The sequence below is a fragment of the Anas acuta genome, chromosome 10, assembly GCF_963932015.1.
Source record: "Anas acuta chromosome 10, bAnaAcu1.1, whole genome shotgun sequence".
Taxonomy (NCBI): Eukaryota; Metazoa; Chordata; class Aves; order Anseriformes; family Anatidae; genus Anas; species Anas acuta.
In genome coordinates, this window is record NC_088988.1 from 9,464,848 (window position 1) to 9,485,853 (window position 21,006).

General features: G+C 42.4%; 4 protein-coding genes across 7 annotated transcripts in view; 2 read left to right on the forward strand and 2 right to left on the reverse strand.

The window, feature by feature from the left end:
• The window catches only part of TK2 (thymidine kinase 2), a 20,288-nt gene extending 13,290 nt beyond the window's left edge, over positions 1 to 6,998 (reverse strand). The window contains exons 1-2 of one of the 2 annotated variants that reach the window (XM_068693732.1): positions 6,859 to 6,998; positions 234 to 271 (exon numbers count right to left, since the gene is read on the reverse strand). In XM_068693732.1, coding sequence (XP_068549833.1) covers positions 234 to 271; positions 6,859 to 6,955 — 135 coding nt within the window. In that variant the 5' untranslated portion in view covers positions 6,956 to 6,998. Of the gene's footprint in view, positions 1 to 233; positions 272 to 993; positions 1,349 to 6,858 lie in introns of those variants that run through there. The other variant, XM_068693731.1, reaches the window with a different exon arrangement.
• Positions 1,269 to 4,498, forward strand: LOC137862072 (chemokine-like factor). Of its 2 annotated transcripts, none has more exons than XM_068693739.1 (4): positions 1,269 to 1,409; positions 1,557 to 1,715; positions 2,396 to 2,491; positions 4,099 to 4,498. In XM_068693739.1, the coding sequence occupies exons 1-4, from the start codon at positions 1,347 to 1,349 to the stop codon at positions 4,201 to 4,203; spliced, it is 423 nt and encodes a 140-aa protein (XP_068549840.1). In that variant the 5' UTR covers positions 1,269 to 1,346; the 3' UTR covers positions 4,204 to 4,498. The 2 variants fall into 2 exon arrangements, with proteins under 2 accessions (XP_068549840.1, XP_068549841.1); XM_068693740.1 differs by having other exon boundaries at positions 4,156 to 4,498.
• CMTM3 (CKLF like MARVEL transmembrane domain containing 3) lies at positions 5,269 to 20,087 on the forward strand. Of its 2 annotated transcripts, XM_068693734.1 has the most exons (5): positions 5,275 to 5,465; positions 13,617 to 13,772; positions 15,517 to 15,612; positions 16,853 to 16,970; positions 18,171 to 20,087. In XM_068693734.1, exons 1-5 carry the CDS (start codon positions 5,352 to 5,354, stop codon positions 18,197 to 18,199), a joined length of 513 nt encoding a protein of 170 aa, XP_068549835.1. In that variant the 5' UTR covers positions 5,275 to 5,351; the 3' UTR covers positions 18,200 to 20,087. The 2 variants fall into 2 exon arrangements, with proteins under 2 accessions (XP_068549836.1, XP_068549835.1); XM_068693735.1 differs by lacking the exon at positions 15,517 to 15,612 and having other exon boundaries at positions 5,269 to 5,465.
• The window catches only part of CMTM4 (CKLF like MARVEL transmembrane domain containing 4), a 53,191-nt gene continuing 39,208 nt past the window's right edge, over positions 7,024 to 21,006 (reverse strand). The window contains exon 4 of the mRNA XM_068693738.1: positions 7,024 to 7,156. Coding sequence (XP_068549839.1) covers positions 7,061 to 7,156 — 96 coding nt within the window. The 3' untranslated portion in view covers positions 7,024 to 7,060. The remainder of the gene's footprint in view (positions 7,157 to 21,006) is intronic.

The window sequence follows — 21,006 nt, forward strand, 5'->3', positions numbered from 1 at the left end:
ATAAACGTAAACCTGCATTTTAGGCTTACTGTTTCTGTTATCTTTACAGATGTAAACCTGCTTTAGGTCTTCACATATATCTATAAAGATAACAGACACAGTAAAGGATCCACCACCTGGACACTGGTCAACAAACAGACATGTTTAATGGCTGCCAATGCATGTACACTTATAAAAAGATGTTAAACGTTTTACATTCTTTTTCAAAAAAAAAAAAAAAAGTAAATACTTACAACAGTCTTTTTATCATCTCCTTTTATGAGATGTTTATCTAAAATGAGAAGAAAAAAAAAAGACAGGAGTTACAACCAAGATCTTCATATATTTATACTCAGCCTCTTACTGTGAACTCTTCCACTAAGTTTTTGTATTCTCTGTTGGCTAACGTGAACACTTGCAACACTACACATCATTAAGGCTTTGGGTAATCATTTGACCATGTAACAGACAGACTGTAGCGTTCACTGACACAGCTTCAGCTTAAGTTCTCTGTTGACTTTAACACTAGAGTCAAACAGTGAGCGCCTACACCCCGTCAGCAAACTTCCGCTACGCTGAGCTCCTCAGGTAGTTGCTATTTGCTGTGGGGTCATAGTGCGAGGCCCCAGATCTTCATGGGCTTGATAAAAACGAAGATTTTAGGATGCTTCCAACGCGATACCAATCTCTGCAAGCAGCACCGCCATTACCGGCCCTTACCCAAAGCACACAAACCACACCACCCAGCACCAGGGCGCGCCGATGCGCAGGGTGAAGGCCCGTCAGGGGCCACAGGGGCACGTACACTGGAAGGCAGGGGCCCGGCGGGCACACAGACGGGCTGAGGAGAACCTCGCTGCTGCCCGTTAAGGGAGCCGGCAGCTGCTTTTACCAACGTCACCGGGGACATGGGATTAAAAATAAATACATAAATAAATAAATAAAAACCGGGAAACGCGTCTCGCTTTCCCCTCTCGCCCCCCGCCCTGTTTATCGCGCCCTGTCGCGATTTACAGTCGCCACTGCAGAGGGGGCCGGGCCGGCCGCGCAGCGCCGGGCCTGCCGCCGAGGAGCTGGCCGCTGTCGCTGTCGCTGTCGCCGCCGCCGCCGCCCTGCCGGGACAGGCCGCGCCCGGCGGGCCGCTCCTGAGGCCGCGCCGCCCCCGCGCCCCGCGCAGCGCCCAGGCCGCGCTCAGCCGCCACATCGCCCATCGCCACCGCCACCCGCACCGCCACCGCTTCCGGGCGCCCAGCGGGGCGGAGCGGGACGCAGCGGGGCGGTTCGGGGCCGTTCGGGGCGGAGCGGGGCCGTTGGGGTCCCCGCCCGGCTGATCGCGGCACGGCAACGCCCGGCGCGGCTGCTGCACCATGGTGGCGGTGGATGCCGACTTCCCCCGCTCCCCGCGGGGCGCCCTGAAGCTCGGCCGCATGGTAGGGAGCGGGCGGCTCCGGCCCCTCAGGCTCCCCGCTACCTGCGGAGCCCCGCGGGCAGAGCTGGCTGCGGGGCTGCTCGGGGCTCGGCCCGCGGCCGGCAGCAGCCCCGGGTGTCCGCTCATCCCTTCCCGTCTCTTCCCGCAGCTGGTGGCCTTCGTAGCCTTCGTCTGCTTCGTTGCCTCGAAAGCCCATGAAGCGTACGCAGCGCTGGTGATCATAGAATTTATCATCCCGTTGTTGTTCTTTCTACTGTATTTGCTAAAACTTGACAAAAAGATGACCAAGCTATACTGGCCTTTAGCTGTGAGTATCGGCTCGCGGTCGAGATGAAGCCTGTTCTATGCGTGTTGTGATCTTGAATGAAAGTCTGCTCAGGGAGTTCATTTGCAGGGTTAATTCAGTCCCGGTTTCTATGAAGTTAAAGCGAAAACAGCATTTCATTGGTGAGTGAGGTTTGCCTAGCAGCAATTGTTGTGTTCTTTTGCACAGGCTTCTAAAGAGCTGATTTATATCAGTTAACATAGGGGGTTGTTGGTGTGTGTTTTTTTGTTTTTTTAACAGTTCCTCCTCTGGTGAGTATCATTTGCTTAACTTTATCATACTGCCCCTTTCATTTTTCACATGACAAATTAAATACACACTTTCCTTAAATATTAACGAGTTCTCCTCTAACGACCCTTTTAAAAAAATAAATAAATTGCTGACTGTTTTAGTCTGTCAGATAGATAGACTTGCAACAGAGAATTTGCATAAATTCGACTGCCAAAAAAAAACGAGAAGTGAAGACAGGTAAAATGAGGATGTTCTGTCACGAGTGCTCTTTTACCATGAAGCCACTGGGTGTCACTGTTGATCTTACACGGGTTTAATCCTATTGTCACAGTAAAACGGCAGCTTTTTAGTATCTATACCATACTGGGAGCTATTCATATTCTTCTTCAGACATGTATTTCACAATATTTTGCTTCCACTGCCTTTTTCAGGATATTTTCAACTCAGTGGTATCAGCTGCGTTCCTCCTAATTGTGTGCCTGTTTGTAGTAATAATCAAGACCAACGAAGTGACACTGGCTGGAGGAGTAAGTAGGAAAATATTAATGAATTTTGATTCTTAAAATCGACATGATTTGGTATCCTTACATTTTGATAAGGCCATGAAAATAACTCTCTTATGGAAAGCCAGTCACAAAAATGCGTGAATACACATTAATTTATCTCACTTAATCCCCAAATCAAGGAATTTAAAGACTTGACTGTATTTAGGAAGTACTGTGTAGAAATAATACTAATGCTGAAAACAGTTAGCTTAGCTAATTTGAGTAGCTTCCGTTTACTTAAACAGTTTAGAAATTCTAGGTGGGAGAATCCATAGTTCTTCTCAACTACCCAGTTTGGTTACAGGATTTAAGAAGAAATGCCTGCTATCTTCCTAAAAAGGGCTGAAAGTTTTTATCAGATACGCTGGAACTTCCCTTGTGAAGCATATTTTATTTTTTCTGACAACCTGAGAAATTGCGGCACTTGAAAAGATCTTTTTATACTATGAAGACTTTTTCGTAATTATGATCAAACCGGTTTACTATCTTAGGCTATTGGTATTATTAACTTGAAGGAAAGCTTAAAAAAAAAAAAGCAGTAACAAGCAGTGAGGGGAAAAAAAACAGTTTTGAATATACTTCAGTCTGTTTCCTGAAATACAAGTCAAGTTAGAGTGTGACAAGCAACCAAAAATAAAATAATAATGAACAGAACTTGTCACCTGAGTTTTTCAAAATCAGCCTAAGAGTCAGAGGGATGCAAAGCTGATGTCCTCATTAGCGCTGATAACTGACAACCTAAGCAAAAAGATTTCATGATAAATTGATGGATTATGGCAGAAGGTAATTTATATTCTCAGTTACAAGATGAACATGAATTAAAGTTAAGCTGAAAGCAGAAGACCTTCCAATCAGATAGCTTGGAAAACAAGTTTGGGCACAATGCATGACGTCCTCAGTACTGGGAGAAAGCAAATTGCCTTTAGGCTTGTATTCCTTGGGCACAAACTGTCTTGAACTACGCTTTCCAGAAAAGGCTTGCCTTAGCATTACTCCTGCTGATCAGACAATTCTATTTTAAAACACGCTTGAATTAATAGAAAGAGTGGAATCACACTGAAAGGCAAGGGCTGAGGAGGTTAACTGTGCAGTCATTCTGCAAACACACTTTTCCAGCTGCCTGCCCAAAGTCATATTTTTAAACACTGATGTACATTTTCTTTGAATTCAAATGTTTCCAGTTCAGCGTTCCTGACAGGAGGAGCACTATTACTTTCTTCCTAGGCTTGTTTCTACAAATACTGACTGCTCTGGGCCAGAAGTTAGATAGCTGTTAGACGCAGAATGATCTTCTTTTTGGGTAAAAGCATTGTCTTGTTTAATACAGCATCATTAGCTTCACTTTCAAGGAGAATATTTCTAGCTCTTGAGACAAACATCAGAAAAAGACAGGGTGTAGACTGCTGTATGAAAGGTTGATGGGATTTAAATACCTAATTTATCAGCTGTCTTAAATCATACACAGATTTAGAAGGCCAGAAGCACCTTGGGCAGATACAATTACTGCTTCTTTGAGGCACAGCAGATGAGTCACTACAGCGAAAGATAGAGGTCCTAAGAGAAAACTAACATTATCTTTATTTTTGCAGGTGCTTGGTTTTGTATTGCTTGTTCTCTGTGTTGTTGATGCAGTTCTTCTTTTCCAGAAGATTAGCATCAGCGGACCAAGAGAAAGGAATGGTTCTGCAAAATAAAATTACTATCTTAGCAAAAGAATAATTTCTTAATTGATTATTGTTAAACTGTTCTCTTCTAAATAATTTGTATTTTCATGTCTTTATCTTTGAATTTCCTGTGCATTTCTCTACATTTTTTTGCAAGTATTGTTCATAAGTATTATTACATCTATATGTAGTTTCAAGTGTTGCAATTTCACTAGTTTATACTTCACAAAAAATTCTCGTGTTTTTCTAAACTGAACTACATCTTCATCTAGATGAAAATTAATTTAATAATTGTCTTTCTGTAATAAAAAGATTTACAAATGGCCCTGAATGCATTATTTCACGTTATTTGTTAAGTGTACTTAGAAGGAGAAGCTATCAGCAAACATCTTAGGAACAAATTTTTTTCACCCTTCATTGTGTTCCCCACTCCACAGGTGGTGAGCATCAGCCTGTGTAAATGTTTTATTACTGAGACCTTTTGATCCCCGAATTTTCATTTTTATGTTTGTGAGTGTTGGAAGTAACTCTTCCATAACAATCGCAGTGATGCTGCGGTGTTAACATGCAATGAAGGTAGCAGATAAAGTGAAGTTTGTGTCTTCCATCACAAACTGTTACAGTGTGTGTAAGGGTTGCTGCTACAACTGACTTCATGCTCAGGAAGCCCATTCATAAATTTAGGCATCAACTGAGCAAATCTGAGCATTCAAATTAAAGGGCAAGCACCGGTGTGAGGGACAGTTTCAAGGCAGTGGCAGCACCATAGCCAAAAGCTGCAGAAAGGGAACTTGCAGCAGAGCACTTGGTGAGGTACCGAGCTGCGGGCAGGGCAGGGAGAGGCCGCCTGGGCTACCCAGCACAGGAGAAAAAAACAGCAGGAGTGCAGGGGGAAGGTGAAGCCGGGGGGGACGAGGCGCCGAGGGGAGAACCGAGGTGCTGGGGGGGGCGCTGCCCCCTCAGGCTCCCTCCCGCAGCCACCGCGGGGCAGCCGGCGGATCCCGCCCCCCGGGGGCCCCCACCCCTCAGATTTGGGGATGCTGAAACTTTTTTTTTTTTTTCACGTTTCCGCATTGTCACGATTTCCGCTTCCCTCCTTCAAAAAAAAAAAAAAAAAAAAAAAAGCAGCAGCCCGAGCCGCCCGCGCTCCTCCTCGCCAGCCCGCGGCCGCCGCAGCCATGGAGGAGCCCGAGCCGGGGGCCGAGGCCGCCGCCCCGCCGGGGCTGCGCTCGCTGCTGCCGCCGCGGGACTTCCTCGGCTCCCGCAAGGGGCAGCTGCTGCTCGCCGAGTCGGTAAGGGCCGGGGGTGGGCAGCGAGGGCCGGGGGGGGCTGCAGCCTGCGGGTGCCGCGGCCCCGGTGCAGGCAGAGCCCGCTGGGGAAGCGGGAGAGGGGCCGCAGCAGCACCCTGTGCGGTTTTAATTTCATTCTGCCCCACGGTGCGCACAGGCAGCACAGTGCCCGGGTACGCGCGGTAAGTGCTGGTGCTAGCACGGGGCACAAGGCAGCCTGTGGTGCCTGCTGCAGATCGAACTCGGTAATTGGTGATGGGTGCCCTGCTGCAGGGGAGCGCAGCCTCCAGCCTGCGGGGCTGAGCTCCCCCACACCCGTTTGTCCCTGGCCACCCAGGACACAGGGGCTCACCCAAAGGCAGTCATTTAATGTTAACGTACCGAATAGCACAGAACAAGTTTGCTCTAGAAAAACTGCTCCCGTGGAACTACACTGTGGTTTTCCTTAGGGTCAAGTAGTGAGGTCTGGGCTGGCAGTAATTACAGGCCTTTGCCCATCAAGGGCTTCAAGCGTTACACCAACAAGCAAAACACCAGAAAGCCTGACAGATGAACAGTTGGCAGGTGGCAGGCAAAGAGGGAATATATCCACAGGGGTAGCGGGTACTTAGAAAGCAAAAGTTAAACTGAAAGTTAAGTGATTGAAATGACTTTTAGCATCTTTAAACTTCTCAATTTCCGAACACAAAGTTTTCTGCAATTTTAGCAGGAGATTGACAGTTTTGACAGCAGGTAGCCAAACACCAAGACCACCCAAACCAGGGATCGGTATGTTTAAGATCTGTAACATGTCTGTGGCTATCCCCTGCGCTAACCCAGAGGAGGAAATAAGGCAATTCAAGCAAGAGAAAGGAAAGGGCCAGCAGCACAGGCGGGCTCCTGGCTGCCCTACACTGCGCAGTGCCCATGGTGATGGGTGATGGCATGGGGCCAGGCAGCCCTTCCCTGTCGGCTCCTGTGAACCTTTGGTCTGTGGGCACAGTCCTGGGGCAGGCAATGAGGGGAAGCAGCCTGGCATTGTAGGACTGGCATTGAGAGGAGCCTGCTTGTTCAGGAAGTGAGGGCATTTTCTGCGGTGGGGAATCCACGCCTGGGGCTGGGTAGCCACAAGTCACGGGGCATGTTAGCTCTGCTGGGAAGCCTTGAAACTCCACATAGCCCCGCTCCCTATTCATACAGCATCTGCAGCTGACAAGAAACACATTTAGATGATATGCAAGCCCAACCAACTTTGCTCTTTTGACACCTATTTTTGTTATGCACTATGGCATGTACTGGAATTCCGCATAAAAGCTCACAGCCAGCAAATTATAACTTTCAAGGTGCCTGGCTTTTTAACATTTCTGATGGGTGACATATTTGAGGAATACTATTCTAGTCATGGGATCAGACTTACCCTTCTGTTGACAGAGAGAAGTACTGATTATGCCTCTCCAAAGTAATAAAAACTGCTCTGTCCTGACACAATAGGGATTTATCCTTTGTAAGGCCATTTAGGGCTTCCTGAGGGTTTGGCGGACTGAAAGCAGCTCTAAGATCCATCTGTCGAAGCTGCAGTGTAAGCTTTCTGTGAGCTCCTTGCAGGCCAGCCCACATGTTTAGGATGACGTTTCTTGGCAGCGGGGAGGCAGCAGTAGTTTCTCTCCAGTAGCATCAGCTTTGCCAGAAGAAATCCCTGAAAACAACGCAGACCCCTGAAAAAAAAAAAAAGTCTGTATACAATTAAAGAAATACAGTGCCAGATATTTGAAGATGAGTCCAAGTTAAATCTATCATAGTTGAAATCTGTGTTTCAGCTTTAGCTTTCCATTGGTTGCATTAAAACGTCTGATTCCTGCTCTTTGACTGTACTAGGGTTGGGTGAGGTCCTGCATAAATGCATGTAAATTGTATTCGTGGGATGCAGATTTTGAACAGCATCTTTTATTCAGAAACAAAATGGGTTTCTCATTATTGCTACTGAATCTCTCTGACATTATTCAGCAGCTTGGCAAGTCACAAGAAATGCACTTTATTTCTCAGTCATTAAGGTCATGCAAATATTAGCACCCCTGCAGGTAGCACCTTGCTGTTAGCGCATTTGGTGCCAGTAACTCCGTTAAATTGTCTTGTTTTGTCCAATAGACCTGGCTGACATACGATCACTTCAGCTGTCATAAGTTAGAGCAGACTGACAGATTTTATGAATTCAGACAACTGCCACATTGAACCACTCCTTAATTTGCACCATTTGAGGTCTTGGTAGACACAGAAGACAACGTGGCCTTTCTTGGAGAAAGCAAGCCCCCAGCCTTCACAGAACACAGCCAAGGAAACGGAATGAGCCTCTCAGCCTGCCACATGTGCCAGCACTGGTACCACGAGCACTGGGGCATCCTGGAGGAGAGCTGCACAGAGCTCCAAAAGTGAGCTTGCTGGGCAGGACTGCGGAGCTCAGAGGGAAAGAAACTGCCAGAGCCAGCTTTTAAAAACATTTAAAAAATATTCTTAAAATAACATTCACGCACATTCGTCTACAAGGCGAAAGTGCACCCAAACACTGTCAGCATCCAGTCTTTCATGTCAGCTGCTCTGTGGGCTACCAAATCTGGGCATTCTGGCACTTCCTCTAGAACAAGTTACGCTGGTGATGAAACTAATTACAGCTAGAAGCTTAATCATCATCTCAAATTTTATTCAGAGAAGGAAGTTGTTTTTCCCCCTGCTCCTTTTCCTTTTGATCTTCCTACCTTATGAATTTTTTATTCCATCTGGGATAGCTACACAGCCACAAAGGAGCAGCAACATCAAATACGTATATAAGCTTTGCTGTCTCTCTCCTGATCCTGTTTATTCTGTCTGGCTCCACTGCTTTCTAATCATCACTCTCTCTGACAAGGTTATTTTTATTTTCTTTCTATTTTCTCCCCATACCATATCTTCTATATACTTCAAAACTCATTTTAAGCTGTTCATTTTTCCTTAATATTCAAGTTGCCATCTTGAAGGCCAACACATCATCCATGCTCTCCTCTTGCATAAGAGGCCTATTTTCTAGTTCCCTCTGTCCTGTGTTGGAACCATTGAACAGCCATGCTCATTCCCTAGAATCCACTATGCAATAGCATTACAAATTGTGTAATAAAAATATGACTACCTCAGGTTGTCCTGTGTCACCTTTGTGACAACACAAAGGATGTAGAAATTGTTTTATCTGTTTTTTCTTCTTTTCCTGTCTGTCTTCTCTTATCTTTTCAGTCTTCTCTGAACTGCACTTCATAACTGAAATTTCCAGCTTCTCTGTGCAAAGCGGCCCCTGAAGACAAGCCCTGTGACTTTCTCTGGGTCTGTAGCCAGGCGAGCCCTGCCGCTAACTCTGGGTGGACCAAGAACCAAGGTGACTCCACAAGGAACATGAAGTAACTCAACAGTAGAGACCCCTAAGATCTCTCTCTCTCTCTGCTAGTGAACAATAACAAAATACAGTTATCCAAAAGACATCACTGCTAGTCACTTTTAAAAGTATTTAAGCAAACCTGTTCTTTTCTGTGGAGGGGGAAATGAGCTGCACACATTTGGCCACACAGAGCAGCAAGTGAAGTAGAGCAGGGTGTGTGGAGTTGTGTACAATGATGTAAGCTGCTTCCTGGCATCCGTGTCATCCCCCCACGGGCTGGAGTGGGTCTGTTCTCCATGCACAGGGGAGACAAACGCCTTCACATCCTGCCTGTGACCTCAGCACTTTAGCAGTCTTCCCTTAAGGAGCACGCTGCTTTAATCACACTAAGTAATTTTATTTTATACCTTACATTGAAAGCTGGCTATGCGATAAAGTATAGCCTTCATAGTGTCTGGCCAGTTGATGAAGCCCAGAAACACATTATTAACTAAATACTGCATGGAAGAAGTTTACTGTATCAAATACAATACCAAGAGTTCCTTTTTTAAAAAATAATATTTAATTATATTTTTCATTAATTGGGTATGTTCCCACAAAAAAAAAAAGGTGCTTAGTGAAAAACTGGGCCTTTTCTCTTGACAAGGCTTTTTATATTCATACCACGGCCAGAGCATGATAGGATCTTGTTCTGTCCTTTGCTGAACAAGAGCTTTTTGCCTTCAAATATTCCTCCACAGCAAAGGTGGCAAGGATCACACTAGCCTTTCAGCAGGAGGGCAGGAACAACTCAGACTCCTTAACTGCTATCAATCACAAGGACGTAATCCCAGGAGCAAAAGAAAACCCCCCATGTAAATACAAATTAACACAATTGATAAACACTCCCCCATTTCAACCTCTCCCCCCCAAAGCAGCAGTGCTTTCTGAGTTTGAAAGTGCTAGAAATAAACTTGCAACTGCACTGAGCCTCACAAACTTCCTCTCTTTTTTATAGCAGATATAGAGCTGTTAGAGAAATGACCTCTCTGAAGTGAATGTTTAAAAGTGCAACTTCAGTTTTAAAAAAAAAGTGTGAAGCAAGCATGACATGCACTGGATCATTTGACAGTCTTTAGAGGGGTCAGGCTACATTTTGAAGGTTGCTTTGATGTAGTCATTTTAGAGCAACTTTCAGTTTGCTAGATATCTGTCTCAAAGATTTGATATCTGGAGAAGTAAATAAATAGGTGTTCATTATTTCTGGGTACAAACTGGCCCATCAGTGTTTTTATTGGGGGAAGAGAAGTATATTTTAAAGTTACCAAGTTTTCAGATGGTATCAACTCCTTCACTTACTAGCACTGCAATTAAAAGGTCAGATGCTAACAAGTTACCTAGTCACTTTTATGTTTCAAAAAACAAAGAAAATAGTCTTAGATAATAATACTGTTAGGATATTGCTCAGGGAGGCCGTGCACTCCACCCATCAGAAGGGGAAATGAGCTCTACAAGAAGAGAAATGAGAAACAATCAGAAACTGACAGCTCTGTGTGCTCTTGTATTATGCAGAACTGTCCCCAAGTTACAGAGCAGATCTGGCATTAATATCCATGTCAGGGCTCTGACATAAGCACCAGACAAACAAAGCAAGAAAGCCAAAGAACAAGTTGCAGCACAGCAGCCACCACCTGACAGAGCCATCAGGCACCTCCTTCCTCTTGTTTCATTTTTTCTTCCCAAGCCTTGCTGCTTCCCTCCAAGTGCCTTCCAGCCTCACCTCGTTGAAGGCTTTAACATCTAAAAATACTGTCTGTCAAACCTTCATTTTCAAAAGCTGATACAGTATTCTGTGGGTGGGTATTTCACTTACGTGCTAGTAATAAAACACTCCTCAGACCTTTTCAGGCTCTGAACACCACTAAAACAAGGAATGAGTAGAGGAGCAATTCTCACTCTTTGTGTTGGCTTCTTTCCCTTTTACTATTGTTATCAGTAACTACTGAAATCAAGGGAACTCTTGCAATTCAGAGTTTTTTAATCCGGCCCTGACATGTCCTTCCTGAGCACGATAGGATGCTGACAAGTAGTGTAAGGCACGGAAAGCTCTGAGTGGCTGGACCCCAACCAATTTTGGTGGTTGAGCTGGGAGTATGATTACCATTCACCAGGGTTAAGGAACAGGCAGCAGGAGATTGCTCCGATTCTATCAAAAAGTAAGGCATTTGTGTGAGCAAGTAACTAGCTAATTGACTATGTTTTATAATAGACAACTAATACTTTTCCAGATGCCACCTTCTTTGAATGGGACCAAATTAGAAAGCCAGAACACTCAGGCTGATCCTTTCATCTGTCCAGCAGTTTATTTTTAACCCAGACAGGAACACTGTCATCACACCAGCACAGAGGAACAGGAAAAGTCCCCTTGGAGTGCTCTTGCATGAAACATGGTTTGCGTCCTGAGCTGTGTTGCAGCACCTGAGGCTGTAGAACGCTTCATGCTGCTGAAGACCTGCTCAGGGCCACGGGGTTGAGGGGAAGAGCATGGGAACCTCAAATTACGCAGATTACCATAAGGCTGATCTTAAGAGAACAGAAAGGCCCTTCATTTTACCTAATAATTAATGCTTCTGACAGAAAACCTTTTTCACGGTTTAAAGGCAGCGCAGGAGTTACCGTATCAAACAGAACCGAGATCAAAGTCATCTCTGCTGTGCTTCATGAACTTACAGATCTGAAATTTACCTCTTTACCTCCCCCCACTGCTGTCATATGATGTATTATTTAACATATAATGAATTTAATTCTCTCATAAGGGATCTGCGAAGTGTAGGTCAGGTCTAACTTTTTGATGTTGAAAGGGTTTTCCTTGGTTGGACCTACCCTGAACACATCTCCCTGCTGTTGTTCATCCCTGAGTATTTCTCTGTCTCTGGATCACAGCCATCACAAGCTTTCCTTTAGCCAGAAAACAAAGGAGAGATTTTTTTTAAACACAAGAATAAACATGAAAGAGATGTCCTATCTACATAGTGATTTTTTTTTTTTGAACCTAGAAAACTTGAAACCAAGTCTAAATTATGTTCCACAAACGTGGGTGACCCAGATTCACAAAGCTGAAGTCGAGTTCTTTCTGTTCTCATTCCTTGGGTGGGGTGGTGGGAAGAAATGGGCAGTATGACAAGAAGGAGGAAGAAGTCCTCTCTCCTCCTGTCAGTTCTCAAGTTCTGTTACGTCCATCTTCTGTTCAAACAATATGTATTACTTTTCATAGAATCATAGAATATCCTGAGTTGGAAGGGACCCACAAGGATCATCAAGTTCAACTCGTGGCTCTACACAGGACCACCTTTTCATTCACAGAAATAAAATAACAGGATAAGAAGATACATTGAGTTCCCTCCCACTATATGAAAACTCTGGAAAAGCCTGCAAAGAGGTTATTCAAGCAATAGCAAATAATAGTAAGAGAAATAACATCAAATAGGATAAATATTAACAGACAACAGCCCTCAGTGTGGAAATGAACTCTGTATAATAAATCAAACCATCTTTCTACAACTTAATGAAACAAGAACTGCACAGAGGCATTTTTAAGATAAATACAGTATCTTTCTGAAAACGTCACATCCTTTCAAATTCACCACCCAGTCCTAATGGATCAAAACAATATATTCCCGTTACTATGGTCCTGGTCAAGAACTGACTGCTTTTACAGAATTTAGAATGAAGGCTTGTTAATTTATCAAATTAACAAATCATTTCAATAGGATTGAACTGCTTATTTGTCCACTATATGTAAATGGGCTCTTTTGATGCATGTATGTGAGGTTTGACATATCTCTCATAGGAGCAATTAATGCCTTACCTTTCAAATATAATGAAGGCATTTATTTAAGTACAGGTGGTTCACAGGAACACACACTAGCAACAATCAAATAAAGCCATGGTTATGAAATTTAATGAGGGAAATGCACTGATGATCTCTGTCCAAATATTTGTGCTTTTTGAGAACCCAAAAGTCCCAAGGTCCCAAAGCCCTCAGATGTACCATGTAGGGGAGAAATATGTCTGTTTTTAGGGTTAGATGAGTGAAAATTCTGAATTCCCAATTTAGAATTAAAGTTGAGAAAATCCTGCTGGTCTAGTACTTAAACAGTGTCTACTGCTATGGTGACCAAAAACATATCTGAGCACCCAGGGCAGAAATTTGCCTTCAAGAGGAAAGGCTGTGTACAGCAGCTCAGGTGTAAATTAACACATAATAAATGCACTTACAAAAAGTGTTTTTATTTAATATGCTAGCTAGACAGTTGTTTACACTGGGAAACTAGAACCACAGATGTACAGAAAGCACATAACTAATTCTCAGGTCTTTTCTATCCATCAACAGAAGACTTTCTTTTCAGCTCCAAGGAGATTATAAATGCTGAGTTACTTTGGGCTATCTGAACTAAGATTTGTGTTTCAAATGAGAACTGTCATAGTTGAAAGCTTAAAGCTCTGTTTGCTTGGCAATGTTCCACTCTATTTTCAGAATTATGTTATCAGAGTTGCTTACAATCCAGAGCAAATTATTGACTCGGATAGGTGCAAATGCATCAAGCTGTCTGGAAAGTTAATTTTACATACACTGAAATAAATGACATTAGATTTATTCCTCAACAAACAAGAATATTCATTTGGTGCAAGAGAAGTGGGAAGCAAGATATGCCATCACCAGCAGAGTAACACTTCGAAGCTGCTCAGCTGCCTGAGGCTTTTCCATGCGAATAACTAGTGTTTTCCTTTTCTTGTAGGTGCTGTCATTTATCATCTTTATCTGCTATATTGCATCTTCAGCTGCCTCTTTCATGATGGCACCACTCCTAGAATTTCTGCTGGCGTTGTTTCTTTTTTTTGCCTATGCCTCTAAACTTAATGAGAAGTTTAAAGGACTCTACTGGCCTTTGACAGTAAGTGAAATGTGAAATACAAGCACAGATTTAATTGTACAGTAGAACATCAGAAAAGGGACTGTACTGGAGTTTAGGCTGGCTGCTAACAACTTTACCGTCTTACAAGAAATATGTCCATATTACCTCTCATTCAAAAGGTTCCAAAGCATTCTTTAAACTGTGATCTACTATATACCTTCTAGGTGTTGACACAAAGCACAGTTTTACTAGAGCATAGAATTTATGCCTGATTCTGGGCAAATGGTTTAGCAGTAAAATTTTCAAAAGCAGCCAATATCAGCCTAACCACTGTTGCCACCCTTACAAATGCAGAAACAGAGGCACACTGCACTGTAATGCACCTACTTCACTAAAATGTTTGAAAATTCTCAGGTAAGTGCTGTTCAGATGCAGAGTCGTACTCACATGCAAATGGCTAACCATGTTTGTTAAGTGGGGATGCCCTGCAGCTCTTTTTGGCAGGGGCTCACACACACAGTCACTGGCTACTCATTAGGGAGTTTTCAGGTTTGCAGTTGCAAGTAATTACTGCTCAATGACCGCTGGATGTCTCTGTTGCTTCAAACATACATTAATAAGGGAACATTTATCTAGCAGTACAAACACACACACAAAAAAAAACACTAACCCGATCGATTTGGGTTCTCTTTTGATACAGTCCAGCACAAGTTCACCCTGGTGAGATTTGAATGGGAACTCAACTTATAAAGGGAGCATTAGCAAGGCCTTTTGTGGATAAAACAACAGCAGTGACAGACTACGAAAGTTTGTGTGCTTTTCAGATGGTAATCTCAATTTCACTATCAAGAACTAAGACAAAAAAGCATTTATGTTTATTATATCCATTACTATAATATACTCCAGCCACAGAATGTAGATAACTGACCTCAGTCTGACTCCAGAGGAATCAAGTTTCTTGTAGAATTTGTCTCTTGAGATGGTATCTTATCCATCCATCTGTTCTGAAAAGGCAGAAGATCTAATTGTGAACAGAGGTCAAGATACCATTCTTCCACTCACATGATTTACACATGCCCTAGCAATCACAGCTCTTCATTTAATACACAGTTCACAGATATGGCTGCTCTAGCACATCACTGCTTGTATTAGAGGGCATGGTCCTTGCCCTGCAGAGCTACAGCAGCACATATTTCTATGATAAAAATTGGTACATTCACTTCAGGCTAGCTGCAGAAGGCCCAGGTATACATAACTAAGTATAAATGATAGCCCTAACACTACAAGTGTTTATTTCCTGAATGAGGAGTTCCTACAGACAAGGTTAATTTGTAGAGAAGCAAGCACACTTGTGCAGTTTTCATCTTGCCTTCTTCCCATAGGCAGTGGTACCCCTGCAGAGCACTTGCTATTGCAGTTCTGCTTACAAGTGAAATTTTTTAAGGCATTTCAAATTATTCTTCCATTAGCCTTTGCGATGCCTCATGTGAAATGTCACAGAAAGATTGCCCTTGAAGAAAGGTCTCAGTGCGATAAAAGGAGGCTTTATACCAACGTGTAGGAGCAGAAGCTAATGCTAAGATTTCAGTCATCTTTCATTTAATAATCTTTCCCAGATGAACAACTCATCTGCTGCAAATACTGTGCTGTAGTCACACTTCAGCACCAGGCAAGTCCAGTGACTTAACACCAAACATTTATAATTTTTGAAGCGATTCTTAGAGGAGTTTGGATTTTTAAATTACGTGACTGATCTGACAATGCAAGATGGTTTATTTTACAGGATTTCTTGCGCTGCGTCACTGCTGCTGTTATCTACTTCGCCATTTCAATCGCTGCTGTCTCAAAATACAATGATGGAGCATCTAAAGCAGCAGGAGTAAGTAGCTGTGAGCTGAGCTTCCCACTTAAGTATTTTGGTGGATTGCATAGGCACATACATCAGAAACAACTAAATTTTGACCCCACTGCAAGTAGTAGAAGCTTCTTCAATTAACTATGTAAAGAATTTGCCCTAAGCAAGGAAGAAACGGCCAGTTATTTAGAAAAACAGGTTTTCAATCAACGAATGGCTGTTTTCATCCAAACACTGCTGCTCAAAGTTAATTGTACTACTTTGGGAAGGCACCTACATGTATTCTGCTTTTTAATTTTACCAACTGTAAAATGAACACAAAGCTTATCTGTTCCTTAAAGAAAAAATTACTTGAATGAAGGGGAAATGATAATAATACATGTAACTGCTAAGGATGATCCAAGTTAACGTAATTTCAACCTCGTGCCTCTATTGCTTTATTTTATTTGGATGAGTTGAAACAAGAGCAGCGTCATTTTACCCTCCAGGATACAGACTGTCCAGGCAAGAGCCTTTGCTGTCAGCATTTTCTGTTCAGAAATAAGATACAGCCTCTCCATCTGCAACTTGACTCTAGGCATCAATAATTTATGCATCATAAATGAAATTTGCATTAAGACATTAGAAGACAGGGAAGAACAATATCCAGTACTGTTAGCCACCGATCTTTACCAAGCAATCCCATGTTATACACAATTTCACAACAAAGATCTTGTTGTAATTTTTGTCACTCTGTTTAGACATGGAACAGTGCAACATAGCATTTACCCTATCTGCTGCTTTGACATTGAATAAATAACTCCAGAATCATTTTATCTCAACCCAATTCATGCTGTAATAGGCATATGTCTCCCCGCAAATAAGTTTAAAAAAAAAATAAAATCTAGGGAAACTGAGGTGATTTGTGAGCGGTAAAGAGATGCCCTGGGATGGTGGCAGTGTAGGTTACACTCTCCTGTGGTACCTGGTACAGGACACTCAGGACATGCGCAGAGCCAGAGAGGGATGTAGCCCGGGGAACGGCTAAGGACACACCTGACAGAGCAACTGCATGGATCACTGCTCAGGCTCCCAAAATAGCTCTCAGTTAGTTGATGCCAGCCAGTCACAGGGTTTTTCCCATCCCCATCTTTTTAGAGTGGGGCAAGCCAAAATCAAGCCCAAGTTTTCCTCAAGAGATTTTCTTTTGTCACTTAAGCTTATTCTGGTTTGTCATTGATAGACATAAACTGTTGTTAAAGATAATATTATTTTTCTATTTTAGGTATTTGGATTTATAGCCACAATAGTGTATGCTATTGATTTCTACATAACGTTTAACGACCTGGTTACTTTCCTCAAGCAAGGCAATTCCGAGTCCCCTGAAAGGCGCAAGTCAGAAGGTACGTAAAATTCCCCATTTTGGTCATACAGCACAGAGCATGAGACTTTCTCCTCTATTCACCCTTCATATGAGAGCAAGAGCACTCAGTAAAGAGTTTCCTTTCTTGGCTACCTAAGATTTCTATGCCTTGAGCAGGCTGAATTATGAAGTTCCTCAGTCTTGAAACATAACTGGAATTTTAATTATTTATAAAGATACTAGCAAGCCAAGAATTTGAATTTTAGTTTCTCACAATTTTGTGCCATCTATGTTTGTGCCATCAAAATGTCTTAGTTTAGTTGTCTAAAAAGCTCTTTTCTCTTTATCATTTCTTTATTATTACGACTTATCCCAGAAGATACACAGTAAAGCTAACAGTCATTTCCAGATATTTTAGTAGACTGTTAAGTGCTTTGTAAGCTTTAGGCCATAGAGACTAAGGAAAGAAGACACAAGTGAACAGATCACAGGAAACAGACTGTTAGAAAGACAAAAACTTTCTCCCCACAAACTGGAATTACCTCAGAACAAATCAGGTTATTAGAGTATCAAATTAGGCTAAATATTGGGTCATTTGCCTGGAGATAGAGAAACATATCAACTTACAAACAGGTAGTCATGCACCTTTGTGTTGGTGATGTGACCAAGAAAGAGCTCTGCCCAGCAGCACTGCTCCTCCAATACAGAAACCCACATCCATGCTGTGACTCAGCTGCAAAGGCCAGAAATCTCTTGCTTCTTGCAAGCCCAGTCTCAAGCTCGGGCAAATGTATCTCTATAAGCCTATAGGGATTTCTTAATGCCCTAAAGCTTCTGGCTTTCAGATCCGTTTAACTGGCAGTGCGTAACCGTGACCCACAGCAAGGAGCAATATTCTAGTACAGGAAGCACATCTTAAGCAGACTTCCTCTTGGTGGTCATGCTACCAATATCTTTGTGACTTCTTTCACTGGAACCGTTATCTGTGTTGCCACTGTCTAAATGCCTCTCAGCAGCATTTCACTGGTCCTGTGAAATACTATTTCAGGCTCTATCAGGTTAGCAAGCACTGTCATTTTAAAAGCTTCCTCCTAAATACGCCACATCCTTCAAAGCAGGCACCCACAGAGAAGCAGTACGTCTCTCCCAGCAAGAGCTAAAGCTGCTGCAACTTCCAGTTTATGTTTTCATTATTATGATCTTTTTGTTTGGTTGCGTTTTTTTTTATTATTAATTTCAGATGAGGACTCTGATTCTGACTCAGACTGAAAAGCCAAACACCAACGAAGCGTGAAGGGAAGATGATCAAGCACCTTCCTCTCTGCTGAATGCACTGCCAATTGAAATGTCTCCCTTAATTCAGCCTTGATATCCTCTTTCCACTTCACTGTTCACGGAATTACCAAAGCATAGGGCAGTGATGTGGAAAAGGACGCTATTCTCATCACCATTAAACACTCTGAGAAATAAGGATTTACAGTACAGATTCTACAGATTTCAACCTGTTACAGAGGTCTGTATCCAAACAAAACGCCAGTTCTCCATTGCCCCTCATTACTCAGCACTGCAATGTACTGAGTAAATGAGAACATAGTATTTGAAACTTATAGCAGAGCTTTCAATATGCTTTCTTAATTCCAAGTCTTTAACACTTATAGCTTTAATACTTCTTGCTGTGCCAAAGAAGAGAGGCCCAGAATGCCTCTATTTCATTTATATTTTTCTTGATTAACTAATAATATTTCTTTATCTAAAGTCTGAGTATTCCCATATCTCAGCCGTATCAAGGCATTGATTGATTACAGTTAACGTGTTGGTTTCAATATATTAATATCTACTGCCTATCTCTGACAAGAAATGACAACTGGAAATCTGCAACAAGAACAAAACTCAAGCGTAATTGTGCCTCACGTTAGCTGGCACATCAAGCATTCACTATCACTTTTTGAAGCTGCCTGGATGGGGTCACATACCTGTCTCTGCAATTTCACGGAAGATATGAAGTAGAACAGAAGAGGCATCAACATACTCTGCCCTTCCTACCATTTGCATGGAAGCCCTCGTACATGTCTGGACATACTGGTAAAGAAGGCTTGCCAAATACCATCCAACAACACTATCTGCTCATCAAAGCCTGCAAATATTGGTGTGCAAGATAGCCCTGTCTGATCTCATGCTCTGTATTGCGAATACTGGTTCTCAAATGAGAAGTAGCACTGCACTTGGTCTGCTGGCTCACAAAACAGATGACTATCTGAAAAACTCAGGATACCTGTTCCCCCAAGGGCAACATCTCCTTCCCACTGTGAAGAGGCAAAAAAGTCAACCTCCAAACTAAAGAACATCTGCAAAGAAATTCATTTTCCCAGCCTTTCCTCTCCCATTCCCTACCATCCTGTGAAAGGGCAATTTATTTCTTGATCTAATATTTTGAGGGAAAAACTTTCTGAATTTCCATCAGTTCGTGTTTTCTTGGGTAGCACAGCCTACCTTGAAATGCGCATCCACATGTAAACATTTATTACTTGGAAAAAGCATGGCATGCTTCTCTTATATGGCATCAGGTCTATTACTAAGAAACCTGTATACATTAAAAAGATTAATATAGCACCAGGACAGGTGGCTTTAACAAAAATAATTAAAATGAGAGCAGATGGTACTAACAGAGTAAATGAAAAACAGAGCTAGAACAATGAAGGCAGATTTCATTTGGAACAAAATGACCGCTTGGGTTCCAATTCCCTGCTAGCAGCTGGCTGCTAACAGGCAAAAGCACGGTACCTAACAGCGAGCTGGTGCTTGGGAAGGTGCTGGCCAGATTCAGAGATGTCTGACAGGCAGCTTCTACAACTCCTGTTTCCAAGACCACTGAAGGAACAAAAGCAAAACAGATGTTTGCTTCCAAATGTGATAAATACACTTTGCTTTTCTGAGAAGGAGTTCTTTGGACCTTTACCTGTATGAAATCCGGTATTTCTTTCCTCTCTTGTCATGTTTTACTGACACTCACTGTGACGTCAGGGGACCTGGGCTCATTTTTATATTCAATTGTTTTGTACATATATATTTTTTTAACTGTACTGCATGTCACAGCTGGAAACTAGTACATGGTTAATATTTAGAAACCATGTTGGATTAAAACCTCTTTTAATAGAAATTTGGGTTTTCTTTACTTATTTTAAGATCTCATTTTACTGCCTTGCCTCTGACCAGCAGGAATAATGGTCTTTCGGGGAACTCCAACACAAAGGACACCACGGGCTGGGGAAGCAGCTGATAGCACAGAGCCAGCACCCGGAGACCAATTACACATGGTTACATGTCTTGCGAGAAGAAACAACAACTCTACTGTAAAAAAAAATAATAAATAAACCAGACATTAGTTTTAGCACATTTAGGAAACAGAGATACACTGAGCTTACTTGGCAACCAGTAACATTGTAAATAACATTCCCTTTAGGTTTAGCCGTCAGAGATCCCTTATCACTAGAAAACCAACAGATTTTAAGTTACATTTTCACATCAGAATATAAAAAATCAACAGAAGAGGCAAACTTTCCCATTAATTGCTTCAGGATTACTTTGCCAGGCATGTATTGAATAGCCTGTTCAGACAATTTTATTATTATCATTTATTACTCTGAATGGTCAGACGGTAAAACAAAATTTAGATGCGTTCAAAAATTTTCATTTTACCTTCTATTATCCTGAAAAAAGAAAAAAAAAAAAAAAAGAAAACAGTGTTTCCAATGTTCATTTTGACCAGGTAATACTTGTGTTTTTATTTTATATGTTTTAGATGTTGCCTGTCACATCTTGTGAGCCTGATCCTTTAAGTAAGCAGTCAATTACAGTCTTCCCAGGGGAACGAGGTCAGTCTTCACTGTTTAGAAGTTAGATAGAATAAACATTTTTCTATTTAACCGCTGACAAAGCTTCTCTTGACCAAGAAACACCACATCAGCAGCAATATGCCATTATGTCCAGCGCTAATTGTTTGTTTTGTTAAACACTATCAATTACATTATGGTCTGATCTGTAAGCAGATCCAATAGATGCAACACCACAACTCATTA

Bases quoted from the DNA above. Each gene is read 5' to 3' on its own strand.
- LOC137862072 (XM_068693739.1), top strand. From the start codon at position 1,347: ATGGTGGCGGTGGATGCCGACTTCCCCCGCTCCCCGCGGGGCGCCCTG. The intron at 1,410-1,556 runs GTAGGGAGCGGG...CTCTTCCCGCAG, and splicing joins CCCTGAAGCTCGGCCGCATG to CTGGTGGCCTTCGTAGCCTT. The intron at 1,716-2,395 runs GTGAGTATCGGC...TGCCTTTTTCAG, and splicing joins AGCTATACTGGCCTTTAGCT to GATATTTTCAACTCAGTGGT.
- CMTM3 (XM_068693734.1), top strand. From the start codon at position 5,352: ATGGAGGAGCCCGAGCCGGGGGCCGAGGCCGCCGCCCCGCCGGGGCTG. The intron at 15,613-16,852 runs GTAAGTAGCTGT...TTTCTATTTTAG, and splicing joins GAGCATCTAAAGCAGCAGGA to GTATTTGGATTTATAGCCAC. The intron at 16,971-18,170 runs GTACGTAAAATT...TATTAATTTCAG, and splicing joins TGAAAGGCGCAAGTCAGAAG to ATGAGGACTCTGATTCTGAC.